This window comes from Amblyomma maculatum, chromosome 3, assembly GCF_055883805.1.
Source record: "Amblyomma maculatum isolate TAMU_Amacu chromosome 3, ASM5588380v1, whole genome shotgun sequence".
Lineage (NCBI taxonomy): Eukaryota > Metazoa > Arthropoda > Arachnida > Ixodida > Ixodidae > Amblyomma > Amblyomma maculatum.
This window is the reverse complement of record NC_139346.1, coordinates 129,659,597-129,685,511: the sequence shown is the minus strand read 5'-3', so window position 1 is coordinate 129,685,511 and position 25,915 is coordinate 129,659,597. Positions and strand designations below refer to the sequence as shown.

Genomic DNA, 25,915 nt, shown 5'->3' with positions numbered 1-25,915 from the left:
TTGTAACGCCACGAGAGTGCCGTTTTTAGGCGAAAGCCTTTAATAACTCACACTGTCTGTGTTCTTTCCGTCACACTATAGCTTTCAATGAAATGAAGTTATAATGACGTCATCAGAAAAATAAAAATTCTGTCTCCACCGGAAATCTAAACTCCATTCCATGGATCCGCAGACGAGTGCTTTAACCAACGGCGCCACACCCGGAATCTTGAACTGCGCATAATAATTTTCCTTATCTAACTTGAGGGATGATAGTAGCGATGACAATGACGCTGCAGTTAGTGATAATGATAATGATGACATTAGCAATAATATTGATGGTTTATTTAGCTGATAATGATAATGAGAGCAAACGTGATGCATCGTGTGCACCAGCAACTTCTCGTCTTTCGTATTTCTGCTGTGTAGAGTCTACTGCGCTCTCGGAATGTTTACATGGGGTCGTGGCAGCACGTTTGTTGATTTCCTATTCCCCATCTAAAATGCTTAGTAAATGCGAAGTGTTAAGTGTTGAACGAACACTATTGCACACACGTGATCAATGGGCGCATATATAGCTTCAGTTTCGCTCATGACTGGTTATGGTTATATTTCGGTCTACGTGCATGGCTATATTGTACTTCATTTCTCAAACTGAGTGGAGGAGATAAGACAACTCAATTCAAGATGCATATAAGTGTTTGCTTATTTTCATCTGGTTGATGCGCTCGGGCGCTATGTTCCGATTGTCCCATTAATATGTTATTCGTATTGGTGGATGAAATGAGTGTAATAAATTTGTTGAAAATATTTATAACGTGTAAAAATGAGAACTAAACGGCATCAGCCAAAAGGTATGATGAAATGGCGTATCAGCTTACAAAATGGAACCTAGTTCACAATAAGAACTGAACAAATAAACCGCGCCATAAGGCGCATGATCGATCCTAGGAATCCTGCGTATGCTATATGGCCAGGTTACAATCATCGTTTGAATAATCGGGAAGTCAAGACAGAGCCGTGAAGCTTTATTCTTTTCTTTTTAGATCAGAAATACTTGTGCGCACTCGATGCTGAGGCCGGCCGATACAAATGTTCGGCATCATCATTCGAGGCCACCCGCCGCTTTCGCCCGGCATTCTAATGTCCTTAGAGTCATTATAGAAATTTCGTCTGCTGGTGACAAAAAAGCGGAGAAGAGAAGGCCCCTAGTCCTGGTACCGTAGAAAGCAGCCCGTCTAAACAGGCGACCTTAATTTTCTTGCTTTCCAACTGCAAAACATGATTGGAAATATTAACTTTTTTTTATATGCGAAGGTAATAAATATATGCCGCAGTAAAGTTTTAATGGCAAATCTCGATCCCTTGAATCTAAGCGACCGCGCCTCAAAATCGCTGGATCTTTCTTACCTCTAGTAGTAAAATGCCAGAAAATAGCAATTCCAATTTAATTACTTGCCCACAGCGCGAGACCCTTTATTACTTGTGTCATACATTTTTAAAATTTTTCCGAGCGTGCATCGACTATGGACTGTTCCGCTGTTACGGCTAGTTGGTTTAAATGTCACGAAGCAAGCTGTTCCTTCTCCTAGGTTTGTTTCTTTCCACTATCGAAAAACTGGATTGTTCAACTGACAAGAGGCTGCTTCTCAATGCGAAAAAGCGTGATTTCATTGCGAAATTTCAAAATTAGCTCGACTGAGTGCCTAGTCTCACCGTGGAAGGAGTCCTCCGCAGCACTGCCACACGCTGTATCGCATGACGCTCGCTCTCTGTAGCTCGTGAAAGTCGCCAGTAAGTCGGAGGTCGAAACACAAGGTTTAGCGAGGTTGACCAACATGCGCGGCAAAAGTGCAACTAGCATAAATCGATGAATGCGTGAGGATTGGCCTTCACGTGCACGACCTTGTACACATTGGTAGCGCACTACGACAACGACAACGAATGCGAATGAAATGTGGTTAATCCTGCTGAGCACGGGGATTCCTCACTAAAGAATTTGTGAAGAATTTAGCTCATCTCTGAATACTTGAGCAAACAACGTGTATTGCTTAAAAAAATGCTACCGCCATTACACCCCAAATACAGCCGTTGTTGTCGTTGCCGCGGAAGAAATGGTACGCACACAAAGGCGGGGGGGGGGGTTTGGTCTTGCTTTCTTGCACAACCAAGGTATTAATTATTCGCCTCGATTTAGATTGTAGAGAATATTACTCATGATTTAAAAAGCAGAGTCGCTGGAAATGTTTATAAAAGGTTGCGAATTTTTTAGATAATTGAAAAATAACTATTTTAGAGATAAAGAAGCAAAAAATCAAAGAAAATAAAGAAAATGAAGCGCAAACAGAAAACGGTTGCGGTTGCAAATTCGTGTGAAGTAACTCGAGATTAGGCTTGATGGTATGTCTATTGAGGGTTGCTCTAAATGAACAGAGGAAAGGCATGGTAAACGGCGATTCTAATTGAGAGAAACTTTCTAAATCATTTATTATCTATGGTTATACGGGAGAGAGATGACTATATACAGCAGATCCTTTTGTGCTTCTCTCCTTCCCGGCTGATGCCACGAGCAGCGGATCCCTAAGCAGCCTACAACATAACGTAACGTTCTTAGATTGTTGGCAGAACATTTTCAAGGCTTCAGGTGCAGCATGCTCTAGCATTGGTTAGAGATGTTCGATTCATGTGCATGTTCTACAGAGCAAGAACGGCATCCCTAATGACCGCTCTCCTTTCTTCCCGACAGGCTTCCATACGAGGGCGCCATGACTCGACGAGCGACTACTTCCTCGGCGGCCGTAGCATGCACTGGATCTTGGTGAGTGTCTCAGTGGACAGCACGAAGGAGATTACCTGCTCAGTGTAGGATAAATTTCTATGCAGGTAACTTGCGGAAACGTTACTGCGGGTAGCAAGCATAGACATGCACTGTTACTGAAATTCGGCTTTATGAGAAGAAAATATCAGTTACATGTAATATTGCTTTATATAGAGGGTCACAATATATTTCTTCACATGTGTGCTTGCAGCGAACAACTTGCAAATTTAAATTCCCATCGTTAGCGTGGGTGGAACAGAGAGGCAATCTTACCAGTATTATTACGGTTGCCTCTCCGGACGTTTGTTATTTGAGAAATTACTAAAAACGAGCTAAATAGGATTTAAAAATAAGCATCATAATGCGTAATTAGAGCTAGTACCAATGACAAGTTCGTAGCCATTAACGTGACGGTGCCATACCATGGTTCGGAACGAAAGAGACGTTCTCTAAATGCCTGCAGTGTGTGAAATATTGTGTTTATTGGTTTTCGCGCCGAACTGAAACTGATACAATGAAGCCCGTAGGAAGTTGTGTGCGAATGCAGAGTAAACTGCTGACGTGTGGCAGTGATCACTACGGCACCAAATTCATTCTTCCGGCTCCATTTTACTGCTGAAGGCACTTTCTTTTGCTTCCTTACATTGAAAACCAACTGCGTACTTTTTGATATCGGCAATGCAGAAGGGTATAGCACATGGCTATAGTGTTCAGTATCACACACAAAAAAAGGACAAATTAGGCTTTCGCGGGAGGTAATCGGCAAGATAGAATACTTAGACATTCAATGAAAAGAATGAAATATTTACAGAATACAACCAGCACCTATATGTACCATTAATAGATTAAGAGAATGCTTTTGATTGAGTCAAAATATAACCTGTAGGCGAAGGAGGACTATTTATAACATCATTACAAAGCATCTGCAGTGGCTGCATCGCCATAATATTCCTGCGTAGATAAAGTAATTAAGACCAAATCGTTAAAAATGTCAGCTAAGAAAACGCTAAATATCGTATAATTTTTTTATGGTTGTTTGTAAAAGCCATTCAAGTATTAGGATTGGGCAGAGCTATATTGTAAAAATGAGTAGAGCGCCTTAATGAGCTGTCCATATTTCACATCAGCAATTTACACAGGCAGGTAATATTAATTCTAGCAAAAAGCTGCGGCTGCAATATAACCAGCTCGTATACTGTTCACCAGATTCCTGCTTCACAGGTCCCTTGTTCGAGGTAACAATTATCTAGTTATGGTGTTTTGTTTGGCGCATATTGGACTGAGGATGCTCAAATAAGTAATTACAAGTTTCAACACTCGGCAAAGTGTGGTATTCATTTATAATGTATATTTTTTAACCAAATTCAGCCGGTGATTTAATTACACGACAGCATGTACGACGCCCCCCCTTCCCCCCAAAAAAAAAAAAAAAATCACCGCAGGTGATAATCAGACCTGTGCAACGTTTACGCGTGAGGTATGCAACCTGCTACATGCGTTATCGTCTACGCAAATAAATGGGCTGCGGTGTCGTCGACGCAAATAAATAAAATACAACAACTACTTTGGTAGAACAATACGGCCATAACGCTCTGCGCCCTCAGCCATATTATGTCAAAAGCCACTGGTAGCCAAGCCTTGTGAGTGTGCCTGCGTTGTAAAAACGTGGCTTGTCTGGTTGAGGATCCAAGTGTCCCAGTTCTTTCTATTCCCATATCACATATCTCTATATGAAAGCAGCTGTAAAAGTTGTCAGCTGTTTCTTACCTGCCATGTCATGTCAACTACCACGCGACAGGGCCACACGTGGATTTTTGACGCTGCGCTGCAACAAAAGGTTGACGTTGCCGACGTCGATGGCAGCGGTTTTTATAACGCCCAGCGTTATGAAAAGAAATACATTGAGCCCGGAACTGAAGGGCAGGGTTTGGTCTTGACTGCACCTCATGCCGGTGATGGCCAAGCATGTATGTCACTGTGTGGCGCATTTATCTCCCTGTCGCAGGTCGGCGCCTCCCTGTTCGCCAGCAATGTGGGGACTGACCACTTCGTGGGCCTGGCCGGATCGGGCGCGGCCACGGGCATTGGAGTCGCCGGCTTCGAGCTCAACGTACGCTGACAGTGCTACGACAGGCATTAAGTTGCATGGAAATACTGATCACTAGGAGTTAGTCTTACTGATACGAAGAAAAATGAAGTTAGCATAAAAAAGAAACTAATAAGAAAAATCGCCGATCAAGACGAGACATTGAACGATCTGAAAACACTACGGCACAAAAACGAAAACAATAAAGAATGCGACACCAGTGCGCATGTGCTGTTGCATTCTTTCTTGGGTTTTAGTCTGTTCCGTAGCGTTTTCAAGTCATGAACCAACTTTACCCACAGGCTTTCATTCTATTGAACGATATCTTTCGATGAATGAGGGAGAAGAGTGGAGAAATATCTGGTTGCGTTGGCTTGGTTTGATCTATACAGATATATCGTCCCAAAAGAACTCAGGTTATGACGGATGCCGTAGTGGAGAGCTCCAGAAATTTCGACTACCTGGTGTTCTTTTACGTGCAATGACACCGAACTGTACAAATTCGCTATGGTTTTCACCTCTGTCGAAAAGCTGCCGCCGAGGCCGTGATTCGATCCCGCGTACCTGGGCACAGCAGTAGAGCACCCTAAAGCCGAGCGCCTTAACCACTGCTCCACCCTGGCGGGAGAAACAAAACCATTGCTAAATTTAACAGTAATATGGGGAACACGACAGCTTTGAAATAAGTTTTCGTCTCCCTGAACTGAATTGAAATGAGGACGTTGACGATGAAGAATGAAATTCTCGGCTTGTGGTGAAAGAAAAGTTGTGCCCTGTGTGGCACTTTAGACAGGTGATGTAGCGTAACTGCCAACTACGGGATAATTCCTAAATCTGGTAAAGAATGAGAGATGACTTGACTGCACCAACTAACGTCAAAGCGAATGAAATTGTCCAAAATTCGACTGTACATCCAGGCTTAAAGAGTACCCCGGATTTAAGGTTTAAGGTGCCGAATTCGAGGGCAGTAGACCCTTATTTCAAGGTCTCCCCACTTAGCTTTTTGTGGGGCGGGAGCGGGGAGGTGCCAAATGGGGTTTAAACTTGCGTAACCTAATTTTGACTGTCATTTTTTCATAACTACGCATATTCAGTTTTGAGGGTGCGTTGCTCAAACATTGAGAGTGGGCCAAGTTGACTATTGAAACATTTAAATCACCTGAAAGGAAAGAAAAGGGACAGGATCGTGCTTGGATCCATTGCCGAAGGATGAGAGTTGATAAAAACAGCGGCATTTATTGCGCAGGCCGAGAGGATTGCAGTTCAACATGAGTTGTGATCGGTTACTGCGGTACTTACTTAAGTCACGCAATAAAGAAAAACAAAAACTGCGGTAGCTACGAAGTCTTGTACCGGCTTTCCAAGTGGCAGTCCCGCGTTCAAATGCGCTGTGCTTTGACTAAATTTCTTTTTTTTGAATATTGGCGGTGGCTTGACTCAATGGCAAGTCTCTAGAATATTCGCTGGGTTTCACCATGGTAGTAATTCCATACTAAAAATGCGGAACTTTCTTAAAGTGGAGGGGAACTTCGGCTGCCTATACTGATGGTGCAGTTGCTATTATCTTAGTCATTGCTATTATGAACGTTCCTTCGCAGCAAATCGGAAGCTACTACGAAGGGACATGTGGCACTATTTTTGAAATGCCTTTTGCGGTTCCAACATTTTAGAATGGGAAGGAAGTGTGTTGTTATCAAATTAGTTTGTTTTAAACTTCGAAATCCCTAAACTCCCTATATTTCTTCTATTTTCGATTCTTTTTCTCTTTCTCAAAAGATTAAAAAATATTGAAAGAACTGGAAGCCTTCACCGCAGGTACTTGCCAGACTTAGTAGTAATTGAGGGAGGGAAAACTGTGTATGACGAACACTTTTCAGGAATTGCATTGTAATGCTCAATTTCGCTACCACTCCGCTGCTGTAGGCTCTCTTCATCGTCCTGCTTTTGGCGTGGGTCTTCGTGCCGGTCTACCTTGCATCAGGCGTGAGTATCTCGGGCATTTCATTTACTAATTAAGGGTGCATTATTACCTTGCAGGGGGCTGTTCAGAATAACGTGTGTAGAGTACATGAGGTCTATAGTATGTCATATTTGGCCGTTAGGAGTGCTTAGCCTGGGTGCTGACCTACTGCGCTCATTAAATGGAATCATTTCCCTACTGTGCGCTGTAGGCTACCATCGCTTCGAGAAAGCAGAACTCTTCGTTCACCGGAATTTCAGGACTCCGCTTCTGATAAATCATGCCGATAGTATACCTTTAGAGCGCCTTTCGTAGACCTGTATTGATCTCTCTTATGCAGGTCACATGGGATTCCTCATGCCAACGGTCTTCGTTAAGGAGATTTTCGAGCTGCTGTAGAGACGGCAGAATGCGTTACGTTTGTCTCCAAAGCTGGTGACTGTGGTTTGGAGACAGAATGTCACTTTGTATACTCATTTTTACAGGGAAAACGATTTTATGCCGAATAAGGGGCTGAGAGAAAATGCCAACCTTTGGTTTTAGTTTTGCATTATCCTTAGTGAGATTTGTTTTGGTGGTAAACTTTTCCTAAGAAAGGCGGAATATGCAATTGTTTAAAATGTGCTAATAAAAAGTAGCTCTTGCACAGTAGGCTGTAGTTACAAAACGTATTGAAAAACATTTGTTAAAATTTGCTATGAATTGTTATTATGAAAGTTGTGTAACAAAGTATTTTTTCACGGCAACTTTATACACAAGTACTCAACGCATATCATTAGAGGGCACAATAACAATTCATGTATTGATAGCTCCTCCGTCAAAGCGTTTGCAGTTTTCCCTTCAAATCACTGAGTTCGCAGCAGTATTTAAACATATTACAAAGTTTGTTGACAAGTGGAGCTCCAAACAGGTGTAATTTAGATACGAATATCTCCCAGAAATATTGGCGTTATTGTCACCAATGTGAAAATTCTGTGTTTTGGTTCTTACTGCTTAGTAGAACAAGGTTTATTTTAGGTGATTGCATCATTTGGGCAATGTAGAAAAGGGCGTTAGTTATAACCCTCTTTTTAGGATTTTTTTCATGCAAGAAGGCAGTATTAGGGGTTCACACTTCGTGTTGCTTCACAGCCCCTTCAGATTGTAAGCGCAATATTTTTTCTTGAGAACGTATATCATCGCTGTTAGCGCATGCTGCTAGCCCGGAGTTGCTTCCGCGGTTGTAAATTTGAGTAATTTGTTATTCGGGCCTGGGCGGCCTTAATGTTGGTTTAGGTCTTATAGTCATCAAGAAGTAAACTCTGTATACGGAGATACATTTTTATTGATTATTTATTAAGCTTTAATATGCAGTTTGTACTTCCCGATTCGCAGTGACTGAAAGAAAATGCCCCAGGTTGCCTAACTCAATGCGGCACCGAGTAGTCATTTATCCTATTCTAACTACGTACGTTAAGCGTGTTTTCACCGTGGTGGTTACGAACTGGTTTAAGCGGGCGTTTGTGTTCTTTATAGAAAAGGTGATGTGATTGGACCATTAATGTGGCCCGATTATATTAGAGAAGCATTCAAATTATGCAACTGTAACCTAAATGCTTGTCAGAAGAAATTGTTACATCTAGCCATGAAATATTTTTCTTTCTGAGAGGCTGTAAGTTTACATCCGCGACTATAAGCGATATCTGGTGGAAACGAATAATGTCCCATTATTCCATATACACTCACTACTTCGCATAGTTCTGCTTGTCTTATCTTTAGGTGCGTCTGGTCATATGTGTCATGCTGTCTGTGGCATGAGACGTCAATGTGTAAGGTGGACGGATGAGATTTCGGAAGTGTGTAGATACGGCCTGCCTGCAGTTGGTGCAAGACGATGAGACTACGCCCCTGATATCGGACAGGAGTAAATGGAGATTATTGGGAGGAGCCTTTGTTTTACAGGGACATAGTAGTCGTACTGATAATGTCCATGATGCCATGCTTAGACTCCTTGGCCCGCCTTTTCGCATGTATCTTCTTCGGCCCCTACAAAGACTGCACACTGCTTGCAGGTATTCACTATGCCGGAGTACCTACGCAAGCGGTTTGGCGGTCAGCGGATCCGCATATACCTCTCTGTGCTTGCTCTGCTGAGCTACGTCTTCACTAAGATATCGGTAAGTAGAGAGCACATTGCTTCTCACTGTGCTTGAGCTTTCACTGCTGCTTCCTAAATAACGTAGAGAACTTAGAGCTCTGAAGGTTGGTGATTAGCTAAGCGTCCAGCCGAGAAGAAATGGTTGCGCAAACTACTTGGCACGTAGAGTGGAAAATAGCGCCTAGGTCTATCGTCTGCTAAGGTTATAAAGGTAAGTGAGTCGTCGACGTACTGTGTAACAAGAAGGCACCTTTAGAGTCGCAGTTGTTGAGCATCTAGTGATAAAACTATCACGGCATCTGGTGCGAATCAACGATTGCAGCAAAACTGATACAATATTAATTACAGCCTTATTTTATTCTTTTTTCTTGCTTTTTTGGCATGTAGGGCAACCACATTTAAAACAGACCACATGGGTGGTTTAAGAATCTGTTATTGTGTGAGACATAGTCTGCATGTATAAATAAAGTAGTGTTTTGCCAGATATCGGATTTAGACACATTTTTCAGATCTGCAAATCTGCGCACGGCAAAATGCCTTGAGAAATGTACCCAGACACAAACTGACAGCAAAGGGAAAAGTTCCAGTTCAGCTTTTACGAAGAAACAATGCATATGAGGCCGAAATAGTGCATCGCCCAAATTTATGTTGTTGCCCCTATCACTGGCGCGGCTTTCGCCAGAGTTCCAGAAAAAAGACATTTCCAGCAAGCACTTTCAAGTATTCGTACAGTTTTGAACAGGCAGCAACGCACTAGTTACACGCGAATTCATATCAGAAAAGTTAGTATAAAAATCGTAAAAAAAGATTTTTCGGCTGCAGAGAACAAGAGTTGTCGACGGGACCATATGTCACGCAGAAAGAGAAAACAGTGTAGGACCGCAACAGTTACAGATGCGTGATGTACAGTTTGAGGCTTTTCAACAACAGGACGGTACAAAGCTGTGCCAGCCATTCATTCTTCAACATGCTTATGCTAGATTTGCGCCGAGGCTTTCGTCAGGTATGCGCACCGTGACTACAAGCGAAAGCACTTTTTTTTTTATTTTCCTTCAATAACACACGGCCCAAGCCACGTGCAATCCAGCTATTTTGCACGAAGAGCTTCTAAAATAGCATTCTCAACTGCAAAGCGAATGTATGTTTTCGGCGTACCGTACCTACGCGGTAGTCCCAGTTCTGCGGTGCTACCCGGGTATGTTTTCTATAGGTTCTTGCTGTCGGCAATTCTTCTGAACGAAAGCGCGCTGGATTGATTTATGGGTTGGACAGAGAGCGACCTTACGGATCGTACGCGCAGCCACAAAATAAAGTGTTACAGGTGTGACTGTCAATCTTTGATTAAGAAACAGTACTGAGATTTCTGGCTGTTAGGGCACACGCAGTTTCTGGAATACTTTTATTTCACTTCTTATGCTCAAAATATATTTCACTAGGAAATCAGACGCGCAGCCTCTTTAGGGGAGGTTCCAACTCATTATTTTATGAATACCTAATAATATTTGCGCGCCTTATGCACCATTACTGCTTATGGAATGCTGAACAGTTGCATATTTTGATTTCATGCGTGCAGTTTTGAAAGCTCAGGTTTCATACATCGAATCAGGTTGCTTTAAATGTGCTCCAAAGTTTCTTTTCATATCAGACAGCATATTTCTTTCTGAGCTCGACTGGAGTGCAAGAAGTTGCCATCAAGCTCTTAATGCAACATAACGTGTTTTCAGACGACATCAGTGCACAAAATGCTGCTGTGTACGACACTCGCGTCAAGGTTAGGACACCTAAGGCATTTAAGACAGCACATACAGGATTGTATAGCTGCGGCATTATTTTCGAAGGCATAATATTTGGCTTCAGGGAGATGGCAGTATCGAATGCAGATGCGAATTACTAATGTCTTAATTCATGCGATGATTTAAAACATCGGCCCCGTACTGTAGGTTTGCGCGGTCGTATCCTCTGCTCTAGTATGAGGTTGCTCCAGTTTGTAACAGAACGACTGAAGTGAAGTTGACGCTTCCGCTATTCGATGGCTAGCACGACAGCAGAGTTTGACGGCGCGAAAGGTCGAGCACCGATGCGGCCTCTTTACGTGTTTGAGATGTTTGAGCCGCGGTTACTGTATTCCAAGCAGCAGTTTGTGTACTGCCCGAAAAAGAGCGAAAGCGGTCAAGGATCAACCGATGCCGGAACTCTGCTTATGACATTTCCTGCTATTGCGAGGTCGGTCGTTGCGCGCAAGCCACCGCAGCTGGTGTTCCAAACGGTTCTATGTCACGTGTGGAAAAACCCAAACGCTTTTCGAAAAAATTTCCTCCTTCTACCATGGTCTCATCAGCAGGCGTGTTTATGGGTGTAGAAGTAATGCTGTTCCTGTGTTGCTTTGTCCTCTTCCAAGCAGTTATTTCATAGAGGAAGAGAAAACAATTTTATTGACTAGGCCAATTAGTTAATTTCTACAAAACTTTATCAAGAAGCATAAAAAGGCAAGGATATCAGCGTTTCTTTTTGTTTTTTGGAGGTGGGGGAGCACAGTGTTTCTCGATAAGAGCACTATTTTTAAGAGAGATGAATGTTAACTCTGTGCACTAGCAGAAGTACAAAAATTTCGGAAGCTCCGCAACTGAATTTATAGCTGCGTTTTGCAGATCACTCAGTTTTTTTAAAACAGGGCGCCATACGGCATACGAAACAGTCCTTCATTTTTTAACCTCATGCATTCGTGTGAAACTTGGGATGTGAGACGTTGAAGTGTAAGGCTTGGCTTTAGGTTTCATATATCCTTTCGGTATGAGCTTCCTTGCTCAAAAAATGCTTCTTTTAACTTTTAACTCTTTTAACCCTTTTAGCCCCACCGCTGGGGTGCAGTGGTTAGGGCACACAACCTTTATGATCAAGGATGCGGGATCGATTTCCAGCCGCAGCGGCCGCTTTTTGTTGGAAGCGCTAAGTAAGACACCGGTGTGCTGTGCGATGTCAGTGCATGTTAAAGAACCCCAGGTGGCCGATATTTCGGATGGCCTCTCCTACGACGCCGCTCATAACCTGAGTCCCTTTAGGACCTCAACTCTATAAACCACAGTAAACCATCAATATTCCGTGGTTTCTGTTTTATGCTATACTCGGGACGGCACTCACAAGGTGCGACGCAACTATTGTTCTAGACGTCCTCAAAATGCTACACCTAAACTTCTCTTTTTAGGTTGATGCAGTACATCGCAGAAGATCTACAAAATGAGGCGGTCATTCTTGTTTAAAAGAGCCGTAATGACTGCAAAACATTGTTGGTTTCTTGTTTGCATTCGCTTTGATGCCTTGCGAAGATTTATGCGCTATTTAAACAGGAGGCTTAAATTAAAGGACGCTTCCTTAACGAACTACCTTAAAGTTTTCATAGGGTGGTGTAGCTCCGGCAGTACTTCGGGTGTTCATAGTAATTGTAATCATTCAGTATAATCAGAACAACATAGAAAACTCAACTCCGAAGCCACAAGAGGGCCAGTGCAGTGACAGCCAGCAGCGAGAAACTTCGCACTGCCTCAGATGTCCAATAAATAAAAAAATTTTGAGCATAAATTTGGCACGACACTACACTGATAACACTTCCGTCCATATTGCAAGTTGTGTAACGCTTAAATAGCAACTCGCAGATTTTTTTTTTTTTTTTACAGGCACTCAGTGTAAACAATTGGCGCACGTCTGTGAAGTGTACGCCTCCTACGTTAGCACCATGGGAAGCACAAAATAAATTTCAGAACTACCGTCTTGTTCTTGAAACACTGTGCAGATTTAGGTGTAGCGGAAGTCCAGTTAAGGCACATAGCGATTATTGCTCTGCTGGCCTTAATGCATTCTTCGTGAACTATCACATGCAATTAACATGCCAAGATCAGAACACGATCTGCACAATTCATGATTGCTGGCTAACAAAAAGGAATTTACGCATGGTAGAGCAAACTATTTTCTTGACCAATATACTCTCTTTCAAGGATGGTAACTGCACAGGTTTTAAATAGAATCAAGCTTTCAATCAGAGAGAAGACACTTCAAACACACAGCAGCCGTGATGCCTATTCGTGCTTCTTTACGCATAGCGGTAAAGATAAATTCTTGACTAACTACAAAACTGGTTTAACCTTGAAAGTTGCCTTGGAAGTATAATGACATTATCCATGTAATAAAACAAACAAGAAACTGAATTAGTGAGTAGGCCACCGACACATCCAAGTAGTTCGGCAGAACAAAACAGCCAGAAGCAGACAAAACGCTAGCTTTTGGAAGCTAGAAGTGCTAAGTCTGCAAATCTCGTCGGTGAAGAGGGCGATCAGTACGACTGGGCTAGTATAGTCACAAGGAGCTATACAAATTCTCTGCCTTCAATCACAAACATGACACACGTTCGAAAGTTTAAATTTGGCGGACGAATTCTATTAACATTTTCAAATTAAGTTGGTAGTCTGCGCTAGTGCTGTTTTCCTTGTGCTGAAGATGAATTCATGATTCCACGAATTCATCTTGTCTGAGATATATACGTCTCCATTTTAGCATCCGAGTTGCGCAACGGAAAGCAACTCCACGAGGCACAAAAATGGCGAGATATTGAAATCGATATAAATTAGTAATGTTTGAGCAGGCCTTGGAAGAGTGCTCCGTAAGTGCAATGACTAAGGCGTCTAGATTTTCGGAGGTGTCCAGGACCGAAGCATGGTCAGCTAAAAGCACACACTGCTCCTGGGAACGCAGAAAAGCACGTGTTTCCGTTTAGAGAGGAGATCACGCTAAAAAATGAAGCATTTATGCATTCGTGCACGTTGATCTTCGCGGTGTTCGCTTGAATGGCACCATGACGTCTTGTGCGCAGGCTTACTTGTAATTAGGTAAGTTTGAGTCCTTCGAAGAAGCTTGTCATCACGCAACGGGAACCATCTGCTGCGCTTCATGCTACGGCTCATAATTTGCAGAAACGTTAATCGGAATCGAAAGAATTGGCATTTGTATGTCTGTGCTATTTATGGGTAGGAATATCAAATACGCTGAATGAACTCATCGTTGCGTAGTTAACGAAGACATTTGCGGTTTCAGTGCTATTGCTGATTATTTTCTCCTGTAGTACTTCAGGAGAACTGAACGCAAACAGTGGTAGATCTTGTCACCTTTAACGCATCAGAACAGTTATCATCATCAGCCTGACTACACCAGCTGGAATGCAAACACCCTTCCAGTATTCCTCCAATTAACCCTTTCCTGTCCCATCTGCGTCCAATTGATATGCATGAACTGCCTAGTCTCATACATCCCCTACTTTCTGTTGTCTCCTGTTACACTTGCCTTCCCTTGTAATTCACTCTGTCACTTTTAGGAATCATCGGTTATCTTGCGTTCACATTACACGGCTGGACAATGCCTATTTCATCTTTCTAATTTTTGATACATTAACGTGTGATTGTTTCCTGACCTGTACGCTCCTTGTCTCTTAACGTTAAACCTACACCATTTTTATTCCATAACTGTCTACGTCGTCCTCATTTTTAATAGCTCATTTCGTAAGTTTCCTCTATAGGTATAATTAGCCACGTTTGGTCGCTCCTTGCTTTTCTCGGTCGTTAAAATGTCGCCGATTCCCTGCGACTCTTGCTATAATGGTGCAACAGGCAGAACATAATTCGCTTCCAGGCTGTCGTCGCCCATTTATTTTTTGATACGATAGCATGGCATTGGGAAAGCCGCTGAGTTCAATGTCTGGTAAGAAGCCACATTTCTTTTCAGTTAATGGCTCAGTTCTATGTTCCACGAGATAGTTTCCTCCAGTAAGCGCTGCAGTCAGCATATAACCAGGCCGCTGCTGTGGTACCACTCTCTAGCAAGCGATCGTAGCTGGCAAGAATGTTGCGCAGAACTGCTATACAATTATCCGCCAAGATCACTTCGTATTCCCTCATAATCCGCAGCACTACAACCACTGCAGTTTTTTTGTGGTCATATTCGCAACTCCACCTTTTCACTTCATCTTTCGGGGCTTTTGGACAAAGCTGGATAAACCGCATGACTTTTAAACCTACTATTGTGGAGGCGTTAAACGAGGAACTAGATTCGGTGTTGCTCACTAAGCCGCTAAGCTCTTCAAGCTGGTAACCATTGCTCAGTCTATTTTAAACTCCAAGGATATTATCAAATGCCGTGACAAGCGTTTAGCTTTCCGCGTCATACACGTATGACAGCAGGGCTGAACAGCCCCGCTTTTTGTTTGCGCAGGGCTTTCGCGCTGTGAGCCAAATCGAAACAGGTGCTAGAATGTTTTGACTCACACTGTCGATCAAATACCAAACCTTCTGAAATGCTTATGGGCATTGTTTTGTTTGGCCATCACATACTGCACTCGTTTGACCTTATTTTCTTCTATGTTGCACGTTGCAGGCAGACCTGTACGCCGGTGCGCTGTTTATCCAGGAGTCTCTGCACTGGAATCTTTATGCCTCCATTGCTGTTTTGTTGGGCATCACTATAATCTCAACTGTAGGAGGTCGGTGCTTCGTACCCGCACATTTTTGTGCCCTTATTTTATCTTTCTTATTCGTACTCAGTTCAGGTTTTGTGCACGCGTGCTTCGCACGATGCCGAACAGGAGTTTTGCTTTTGTTTTTAGGTGTCAACCTACCTCGGGTAAGTTCAAGTGAGCAATTCTGGGCCACAACAGGAGGATAGAAAACAGCTGCGCTTAATTCGAAAGGCATGCAAGCAGCATCTGTTGTTCCACTTTACCGTCTTTCTATGCTAACAAAGCACGTAATTTTGGTTGCGATAATTGGCAATCGCGTCTGAGACGGAGCAGCCTAACCCTGACAATTGCACTCATTGAATGGGACACTCAAAGTATGGAACTGAAATTATGCTGGTCGTGTCTTGTGAGTCAGTCAGCTTGTTTGACTTTTCTAGGCACTAGGCACGTGGCAATATAATCATTTTGAAAATATTATAGGTTGGGGCGCAGTAGTTTAGGCTATTACGCAGTGATGTATTCACTAAAGCTTTCAAATACTTGGATCCCGCCGTTTCTTTAGACACAATAGACGCTTATGGAATCCGCGGCAAGTGTGAAGTACCACAATAGTTGGTTTGATTGCGTGTTCATTAACATCTACATCTTATGCCTTTACCTGTCATAAATGGTGTACTTCAAGACAGCGCGTTATGTCGGCGATTATTTGTTGCCTACGCTCATAATTTAAAATTAATTATAAACCAGTCAGATGGTTTATATAATAATGGAAGTGATTTAATTTCTCGGCCTTGCATAGACAATGTAATCATAAATTGTAACTAAAACGTAGCTAAGCTATCTAGACGATATGCCATAAGTTAAAAGGTGCTATATACTATACTGAATACAAATAATAAAACTAAGTAAGACCATACATTTTGGATGTTAAGCCTTAATGTGGTGAGCACCAAAAATATTCGGTGCGCACATTTCCTCACATCTGACATGAAATACCTATGCTCATCACCTTTCTAAAAGGCTGTCTACTTCAAGAACTATATCGTGCTGAGCACAATTATTCCAGTCGAAATAAAACGAGATAGATCATGGTTTGTTCTCAGAAACAAAAATATTGATTCATGGCGGCTCCTCACTACCGTACTCTTTCCAAAGGTCTGTAATTACCTTAACGTACCGACAATGCTTAACAAATGCGTACAGGGGTAGTTAAAGGTCCCCAGGCCGATTCGAACATCCGGGAATCGCTCTTCTATCACATGCGGGTCCCGTCGGACACCGGTCGCCAGAATATGCGCTCAGAGGGTGTCCGGACCCTTCGTTCTCGCTCCCCTGGATGACTAACAGTGAAAAAGATAGTGCGGCGCGCCTTTACGCTTCCTTCTTCAGATTTCTCTAAGCTGCAGCCAGTGGCTTGGCAGACAACCGTTCGCAGTAGTGAAGCGTGACGCTGGCGTCAATATCTAGTTGAATCATGGTTGAACTATGTATGCGTCTCCGTACTTATCGCTGTTTTGGCGCATGATAACGTGCTTTACCTTGACTTCAGCTTTTCTACGGTTCGCGGGCCGTACTGTGCCTCTTAATTTTTATTTGCTGGTAATTTATGCACACGCATTGCTTTCTTGTGCTTATAAATTGGTTTCGTTGCAGCGTTATTGCCACTTCGGCCTCTGAGGCATTGCGTTAATTAGTGTGTGCTGGCTCACCTTCGTACGCAGGTAATCGACGCGAATACCTGCGCGTACTGGGAGTTAGCACGTGTTACTGACGCCTCTGCGAAGGCATTTCAAGGTTTTGAAAGCAGCATTAACTGTCAGGGTTACGTTTTCGGAGTTTAAGCAGGCATTTCTGCTTTAACAAGAATGAAAAGCGTACCTTATCTCATTGTCAGAAACCAAGCGGACAATGAATGCGTTTTACGACACGCGTTCATATGCATTTTTTGTTTTTGTATTAGGCAACAGCTCTTCAACCCGCCCCTTGGTTTTAGTTTTTGCGCTTCTCGCCGAGCGGAGCGATATATTCGTCACCGCCGCAGCGACATATTTGGGATTACCTGTATTTATTGAGATATGTTTCCGGTTGGTGTTGCCTTCCGGCTGTCGAAATTTCCACGCTCAAGCATGTTGGATTGCGCTCGCCATTGGAGTGACTCATATAGCGCCTCGCAGGCATACGCATTCCAAACACATTAGCACATACGGCAAAGTGCTTTGACTGATTTGTTTTATTTTAGCGCAGGAAATAGTTATAAGATGAAGTAGCGGCTTTAAAAAGGCGCCATGTGTTCATTGCAATCTATGTCCTCGTAAGGCAGGCAATGGCCTATCAGCAAGCGCTTCGTAAATGGTCATGCTCGCCCTGTGTGCTACGGCTTGTAGTTCACTTTTTCTTACGTAAAGTACACTTCCTTGCTGGTCTATAGCAGTCATGGACCTTCGTCTCCCGCTTGTTTTCTGATATGGAAAAGTGCTCTTATCATTTTCATGAGAGCTGGGAGGTGAGCGCAGGCACTGAAAATGTCACCCCGGCAGTTCTTACTGCAAACAATTGTGTTAATTACCTCGCAGAAATGCCAGTAACACATGCTGAAACCCCAACATACTCGGGTCTTAACATGCGTGAAGACAGTCAAGATGTTCACGAATATAAGGTTCGAGAGGCGGAACTGAAAGTAACGAATCAACGAAAACCCTTCAGAAGCAAAAGCAAATAATGTGGGCTCTATCCCTATTCGTGTGCAGGGAAGTGACAGAAAACGAAACGATTAGAGAATGCACAGTGAGGGTCCCAAAACCAGTGAAATAGTTTGTGTCAAGGTAAACGCATGTTAACGTATCCCAAGAAGGTTGCACCTATGGGGCTAAAACGTGGAGGCTACCCAAGAGGGTTCTACTTAAGTTGAGGACAACGCAGAGGGCTATGGAACGAAAAATAGTAAGGGTAACATTAAGAGATAGGAAGCCTGCAGAGTGGTTCAGAGAAATAACTCAATTTACTGACATTCTAGTGGAAATCAAGAAGAAGAATTGGGCATGGGCAGAACATGTCGTGGGAAGAGAGGATAACCGATGGTCGCTTAGGGTAACAAACTGGATTCCACGGGAAGGAAAGCGTAGCAGGGGATGGCAAAAAGTTAGGTGGGTGGGTGAGGTTAAGTAGTTCGCAGGGGTCAAGTGGATGCAGCTAGCACCGAACCGGGTTAAATAGAGAATTATGGGAGAGGCCTTCGTCCTGCAGTGGGTATAGTCAGGCTGATGATGATGATGATGATAATGATGAAAGTTAAAAGTGCGGAGAAGCGCACATATGTATAGTTCAACTAAATATTCACGTCAGTATCAGGCTTCACTCCAGCTAACGGTCGTCTATGCCGCCACGGGGCATGGGCGAAATCCAACGAAGGAACCGCGAAGACGAGCGCTGCACTACCTTTTTCGGCACTTTGTCACCAAGGGGAGCGAGAACAATGGGGCCGAACCCCCTCTGATAGCATACCCTCGCCACCGGCACGCGGCAGGGTGCCTATCTGATAGCAGCGCCTCGATAGCGACGAGCAGCGACTCCCCGGCCATTCGGAGCGGCCTGAAAACTTTTGACTTCTCCTAAACGTAGGGCGTTTGTATCTCAAAATATTGTGTTTTCTATTGCGGTTCTATTTAAAATGTTTTAATTGATTGCTTAAAGCTTTTCTGTGATCAATTTTGTAAATGTATTGATCTTCTTCTTTTTTATTCTCTTCATTATCATAATTGTCTTAAACTGTCACTGTCTTTCACCTTGCTGCTGCTGTGTAATAATCCCATGAGCACTTTCAGGCTTCCCTGTACTTTTTAGCCTTAAATGCCAACTGGTAATTTTCCCTGAAAATAAGGTATTTCCGGAAATTGCAGCCAAGCGCGCTTTTCAAATGGGAATAGTTAATGGGCACAATTGTCTTACATATTGCGAAAATCCACAATCGGTGTCAATATAACCGTCGATTTTCGTTAGGCAGTCTAGATATTTCTTGCTGTTAGCATTTTGTTACCGTCAGAAACGTTACTCATTGATTCTCTGAGGCTGTCTTTGAACTACTACTTGTGAATGAACGAAGGACATTGAAAGGAAGAGTGTGCTGCGAATCGGCAGACTTAACCATTTCCTCAAGTACCTTCTGAGGAGTACCTTGCCATATTACACAGTCTGCTCATAATTAAAATTACTGTCCATGAAAGCTTAACTTGTCGTATTGTATGGTATTGGTCCAGAGGACATGTTTTTTCTCTGAAAACTGAAAAGAGTGCTTCATTGGCTCGGGCCAGGTTCGAATTATTTCATCAGTTAGTGTTAGAAAAAATTGATTTCTTGTCTCCTCGCGGATTTAGGCTTCTAATCCTGGTCGACCATTGGAATGCGGCAGATAAAGGACAGTCAGCTAAGTGATGGGCTAATAAGATTAAACGCTTCCACTAAGAAAACTAGGAAGCGTACGAAGGCTTCTTTATAGCACGAAGTTCGAACATCAAAAGCAATTTATCTAGACCGAAGATTTATTTCCTACATTATCACTGCGAAGGTTCTAATTTCATCTGCCTATACTATAATTCTGTCGCCCCTGCTACTCTTGCACTTCTTTGGCATTCAGTTTGTTATCTTGAGCGACGATCGGCTATCTTGCCGTCGCATTATTTGTCGTCCCCCTGCCCTTTTCCTCTGGATTTCGACCAGGATGTGAGTAAGTCGCGTTTGTACCCTGACCCACTATGCTCACTTGCTTCCTCTGAGCATCACATCTATCGTTTTTCATTCCATAGCTCGTTGAGTTGTCCTCGATATCGACGAACCCTTTCTTGTTACCTTCATATTTTTCTGCCCCCGAGGTGAGTACCAGTAAGGTACTGTTGCTATATACTCCCGTCTCCGGGGGTGCTGATAAACGCACCTTCATGACCTGGAAATACCTGCCAGATGCACTTCACTACTTTTTTATTTTTGTGGCAATTTCACTCTTGGCCTGATTGTGCGGTCACTACCCGCTTAAATAGAGGTATCCACTCATTACTTCCAGCGCCTCGCTTTATATCCTCAACTGCTGTTTCGTTATGAGCCTGTTGAACATTACTGTGGTTTTCTGCGTATTAGTTTTCAAGCCATGTTCGGCTGAAAGTATTATGGCTTTAATTTTACGTTTTCGTGCTTATCAGTGTCACTGTTCTGTTGTTTTGTGAGAGCTTGACCAGCGGCTGCTGTAATGATAATGTTGTTCGTGCTAATTTAGAAACCTAATTCTCTGCGTTTTATTGGGTCTGAACCTCGACACTGTTTCCGCTAACAACATAGCAGTTCAATTAAACGTCGTTTCGAGCCATCCCTATTTCTTTAGCTTCTTATGGGCGTCAGATTGTATTTAAACACTAAGCTGTACTGAATAAAATTATTTTTTTTTATCCGACGAATATTTGCAATGACGCCTGACTGTTCTCAAACACAATCGCCCTAAGGTTGGCCGAGAAAGCGCGGGCTGCACACATTTGCCATAATTTATAACGTCTCGTTGTTTTCTCTTTTTTTTGGGTGGTGGGCTCGTTACTACTGGGATTAAGATCGATATGTGCACCAAGAAATTAGGGAGATATGTACTGCAAAAGCAAGGAAGGGCAAAAGGCTGGAGCGCTGTGCACCCAGGTTTGAAGGTATACAGGTTGGAGGCCAGCGTTGCGTGTACTCTTATTTTGGATTGATCTAAGGCTTTTAAGTTTAGTAGTGGATACATTTTTCTCATTTTAGTACGTGCCCTTAATCTTGATAGCTGTTATGATTACGTTTAGGGCTTCAAAGAACAAAATTCTCACTATTATGTACTACTGGAAAAATAGCAGCTTTAGTATATGTTGCAAGTAAGGCAAAAAAAAAAAAAATAGATTTCCTGATTTCATACATGATCAGATACTTTAAACCGCACCCCCTATCCAAATAAATAGTGACAACAGCTAAACCTAAGGTGCCTGGTAAAAGATGATGAAATGCGTGTCTGCGCTCTGCTGCTGCTGTGAGTTCGACAGCTACTGCCAGGAACAGATCCTTGGCGGCGTAAAAAGATACCACTGGCTATCTTCAAACGTGGAGTTAGTCCCGATAGAGGACAGAATGCGCCCCATAGACCCTGCCACAGTTAGTTTATATACAATAGGGTTCTAACTTTCAACCTTCTCAGTTTTGATTTACTACCTTGGCATTGGAACATTTTTCGGTCACCAGAAACAATTTTACAGCCATGCAGTTGAAAGTATCGGTAGGCAAAATCGCGCCACCTGGCAATCAGTGATGATAACAATGATCGTGAAGCTGACTGCCAACCCGTTTTCCAGGGTGCACAGACAGTTTGCGAAAAACAAGTTTACAGAGGGAAAATCTCTTAGGATGATGGTGTATGCGGTGCTTGTGAGCAAGCAACGTCTCTGACTCTTTGGGGAAGCAATTATGTGCCTGTATCTCCCATTCTACCTGTCTTAATGTTCTAGCTGAGCGCTCGCACTTATGTTTTGCGCAGGTGGTCTGTCAGCTGTGCTGTGGATTGACTTCGTGCAGGCGGTCATCATGGTGGCTGGCGCGTCCGTGCTGGCTGTGCTGGGTATGTGTGCGTTACTGCAACTGCCCTTGTTCGTTGGATTCTCGCATGTCGATAGCAGGCTGCGAATTTGCGCCGGTGCTTTGCGCCGTTAATTGAAAAGAAATGGAATGACAACCATATGCAGAGAATAGCGAGGAGTTCAAAACACATTACCTCTGTTACGTTACTTTTTCTTTTAGCGCATCGTGCAGCTCACGTCATCCATTCATATGCATACGCTTGTCACTTGTCTGCACACAGAGGCGGCTGCCAAAATCTACGCGAATAAGAGCTCTGACGTCTACTCAGAACAGTCGATGTAAGGAGAGTAGTTGTGATTCATATAAAGAATGATATGCGCTTACAGTTCGTCCCCAAAATACAGTGGGACGATGCATAAGAAAGCGGCTTTTCCCTTTCCACTTCAAGTTGATTTATATATGGGGGATCATTTGACAAGTGTTAATGGTTCGTGGCTAGACACTCGTTTCGAACAAGAAACATTGTTACAGATTTATGCTGAGTAAGTTAACAGCGACACTTCTCTAACGTGTTTTGTAAGCCTGTTAAATAATTAAGAGTATCAATTTTATGATGCAACAAAAATGCAGTTTGGTGTGTTGCTTTAAACATGAGCATACCACATGAGCCGTCCTAGCGTCGTTTCACTACTCTGGTAGACTGTGATAATCTGCATGCCGCATTGACGGCAGTTACAGAGCGAGAAACCGGCTAAGAAATAGCCACTATATAACAAGGAATTGCTCCCATTGCTGACGAAACTCCAACCTGCCATTATTACGAGTGAAAGAACGGAGTGATTGCTGTCTACTTGGGCACATACAAAAAAAGTTATGTCCGTTGTAGTTGTGGTGCCAAAAATACCATATTTGTGACATCAACCAGTCCGTCTTGCCCGCGGGTTTCTGGTCGCTCAGCTCTGCAAAAACACTGTGATGAATCTAGATAGCTTTGAGACATGATAGTATTTCGATGAGAGATGAAGCGCTGATGCTCACCCAGCTTTTTTTATTCTCTTACCTTTTGCCGACACTGCTGATTTGCATGTAATGCCTGAAAGTGAAAATAGTGCCTCTTTAATAAAAATATTAGTATGTTGCGTAGAGACAAAAGCAGGGCTGCGAAGAAAAGGTAGCCGAAAGATGGGGAGAACATCTTCAGGAGAATATCTTCCGGACCTGATATAGCGCCGGCTAGGAAAGCACAACATGTGGGCACCCTGTGATTTTGCGTACTGTTTCATTTTATGCTGTATTGTTGAAGCTCGGGGCAATACTACTGTAGCTAGTGTTTTTGGCTGAATGTATTGCAGATCAGGCTTGGTTATGGCTATCGAGGTGTAAAGATATGCTCTCCATCTACACTGCGCGGCTATAACCGCAATTTCACATGCTTATTTCCAGCTTTCGTTGAGGTCGGGGGCTATAGCGCCCTCGTGGAGAAATTCGGTGCCTTGGCACACCAGGCGAACACAACCTGCAACGCGGTGCCAGAAAATTACATGCACTTGTTCCGCTCCGCCGACGACCCCAGCCTGCCATGGCCTGGGATGACCGTTGGACTTACCATCAATGCCATCTGGTACTGGTGCTCAGATCAGGTAAGCGCGGGTTAGGAAAAAAGCAAACACTTTGAATCAACCCATCTTATAAGGTCCTTCATCGGTACTCGTAGAAGGGTTTTCAATGTGCGAATAGCTGTTTCTTTGCGCTCAATTCTTGTATAATATACCTGTACACATTAAAAAATCCTTAAAACATACGACAGAATAATTTTGGTTCTGTTGTAACGCCGCATTTTTCTGCAGGCCTGTAGCACTTTTTTGTCGTTCTGTAGTTTTGTGATATTATTTTCTAGTCTGTAGTTCTGCAGCCCGTATCTGTTGTATTTATACAAATTTCTGACGTGACAAAAGAAATTTTTTTTTCTAACAACAGGTCCATGTCAAAAACTTCACAGAAGCTCTGCAGTGAGGAAGGAATATTTTCTCTAATTTATTTCGACTGGTAAAGTTCCTAAAATGTAGAGATCCAGTGTCTGCATGATTGATAATATAGTGGACAATGTCCGTTTAAGAGAACCACTGCTCTCGTAGGCATTCCTTCTTTCTGGGCGTGCACAGCGAAAATGCGAATAGAGTAACGTTTTTGTCTGTATTTTGTGCCACGTATATCTGCCAAATGCAGCTCATAAACTTGAGGGGAATTTGTGTAGCTATGAAAGAAAGAACGGCGTCTGTACATGTCTTCTCATATAGAAGCACTATAGTAGATGTCAATACCTATTGGTCTTTTATTCCAATGAAGTATTCGTAACCAGAGCAAGGCAGTGCTGATATCACTGGCACAACGCTGTCTAATATGGCCTCTATTATGTCTTATGGTAATTTTTTGGCTCACCTGTTTCGAGTATCAGAGGAAGTGTCCTGGCAGTTGTACAGACTTGAGAAAGCACATAATCACCCTTGCTGCAGGTCATTGTGCAGCGGTCTTTGTCTGCCAAGAACCTGTCTCACGCAAAGGCCGGCAGTATCCTGACGGGCTATTTGAAAATTCTGCCGCTTTTCCTCATGGTGTTCCCGGGCATGGCTGCGCGCGTGCTGTACCCCGAGGTGATCGGCTGCTCGGATCCAGAGCTGTGCCGCAACTACTGTGGCAACGAGCGTGGCTGCACCAACATCGCCTACCCGCTCTTGGTGTTGCGGTTGATGCCAGCTGGGGGTCGCGGGCTCATGATGTCAGTGATGACTGCCTCACTAGTGGCCAACCTGGCTTCCATCTTCAACAGTGCTTCGACGCTCTTCACTATGGACCTCTGGAACAGCATGCGGCGCCAGAAAGCTTCTGAACAGGAGCTTGTCATCGTTGGCAGGCAAGCACAATTTTGCCTTGCTGGATGGAAACAGGAACTGCGGACAATAGATTATGGAAATAACCATCGACGGACGTACCCAACAGAGAAGGTGGAGGACAAGCCCTTTTCGTTGTGTTTTGTTTATCTGTTTGTCGGCACGACGCTGGCGTCCAGCTCTATGTATAGTGACCAAGCGGCCATGGTGTTTATGGCATAGTTATCCTACCTAGCGAGGTGGACGTAAGGGGTAGAACAGCCCAATTAATTTTTTTATTTGAGTAAGGGTCAATCGGACGAAACGTGGAACATAGACTTATAGGCAAGATAGGTGTTACTGTGGTGAAGCACCTGATCGCTAACCATTCAGCTGGGGCGAATGACAACAATGTGCGTTAAATTATAACTAATGAGACATGAAAGAAAGATTTTGAAAGTGTTTTTTTTTTTGCGTTCTATGGTAGTAACGAGGGGAAAGTTAGAAGTTTGATTTTAACGTCTGCATTGGCATATTCGCAAAACTCTTTACCGCTTCATTCGAGAGCTTCTATTCTATGTCTGGAATTAGCGCTGCAATTATTCTGGGCGATATTAGTTCCACTGTAGGAACACGGGTGCTAAGTGAGCTCGGGAACTCCATGCTCAGAATTGAAACCTAACAGACCTACGTCGGCCTGCACGCAGTCACCCACAATAGCCACCAGGTCATGCTGTGTCCGTTGGATCACCCTTGAATGGATATTAGAAGACGGCGCGACGCATGTCTCCTTATAACTTGCATGGAGGTAAACTGTCTTAGGTTGTTTACCATACCGTGCCAAAAATGGCCGCATTTTATGGGTTTAAAATTTTAAAACGATGTATTTATGACCTCTTGGTCGGCAGATTGGGGTGCGGCTTGGCCTCAGTGACGACCACAATGTCGAAATAGTTTTTTCTTTCTCTTGTACAGCAAGCCTGGGCTGTGGGCTAG

At 43.3% G+C, this 25,915-nt stretch overlaps 1 protein-coding gene across 1 annotated transcript in view; it reads left to right on the top strand.

Moving 5' to 3' along the window:
- Positions 1-25,915, top strand: part of LOC146196014 (sodium/mannose cotransporter SLC5A10-like) — a 101,336-nt gene that overhangs the window by 19,621 nt on the left and 55,800 nt on the right. The window contains exons 2-9 of the mRNA XM_084598017.1: positions 2,726-2,797; positions 4,803-4,907; positions 6,807-6,866; positions 8,895-8,999; positions 15,395-15,500; positions 22,012-22,092; positions 23,496-23,692; positions 24,566-24,963. Of these exons, the coding sequence (XP_084454143.1) occupies positions 2,726-2,797; positions 4,803-4,907; positions 6,807-6,866; positions 8,895-8,999; positions 15,395-15,500; positions 22,012-22,092; positions 23,496-23,692; positions 24,566-24,963 (1,124 nt within the window). The remainder of the gene's footprint in view (positions 1-2,725; positions 2,798-4,802; positions 4,908-6,806; positions 6,867-8,894; positions 9,000-15,394; positions 15,501-22,011; positions 22,093-23,495; positions 23,693-24,565; positions 24,964-25,915) is intronic.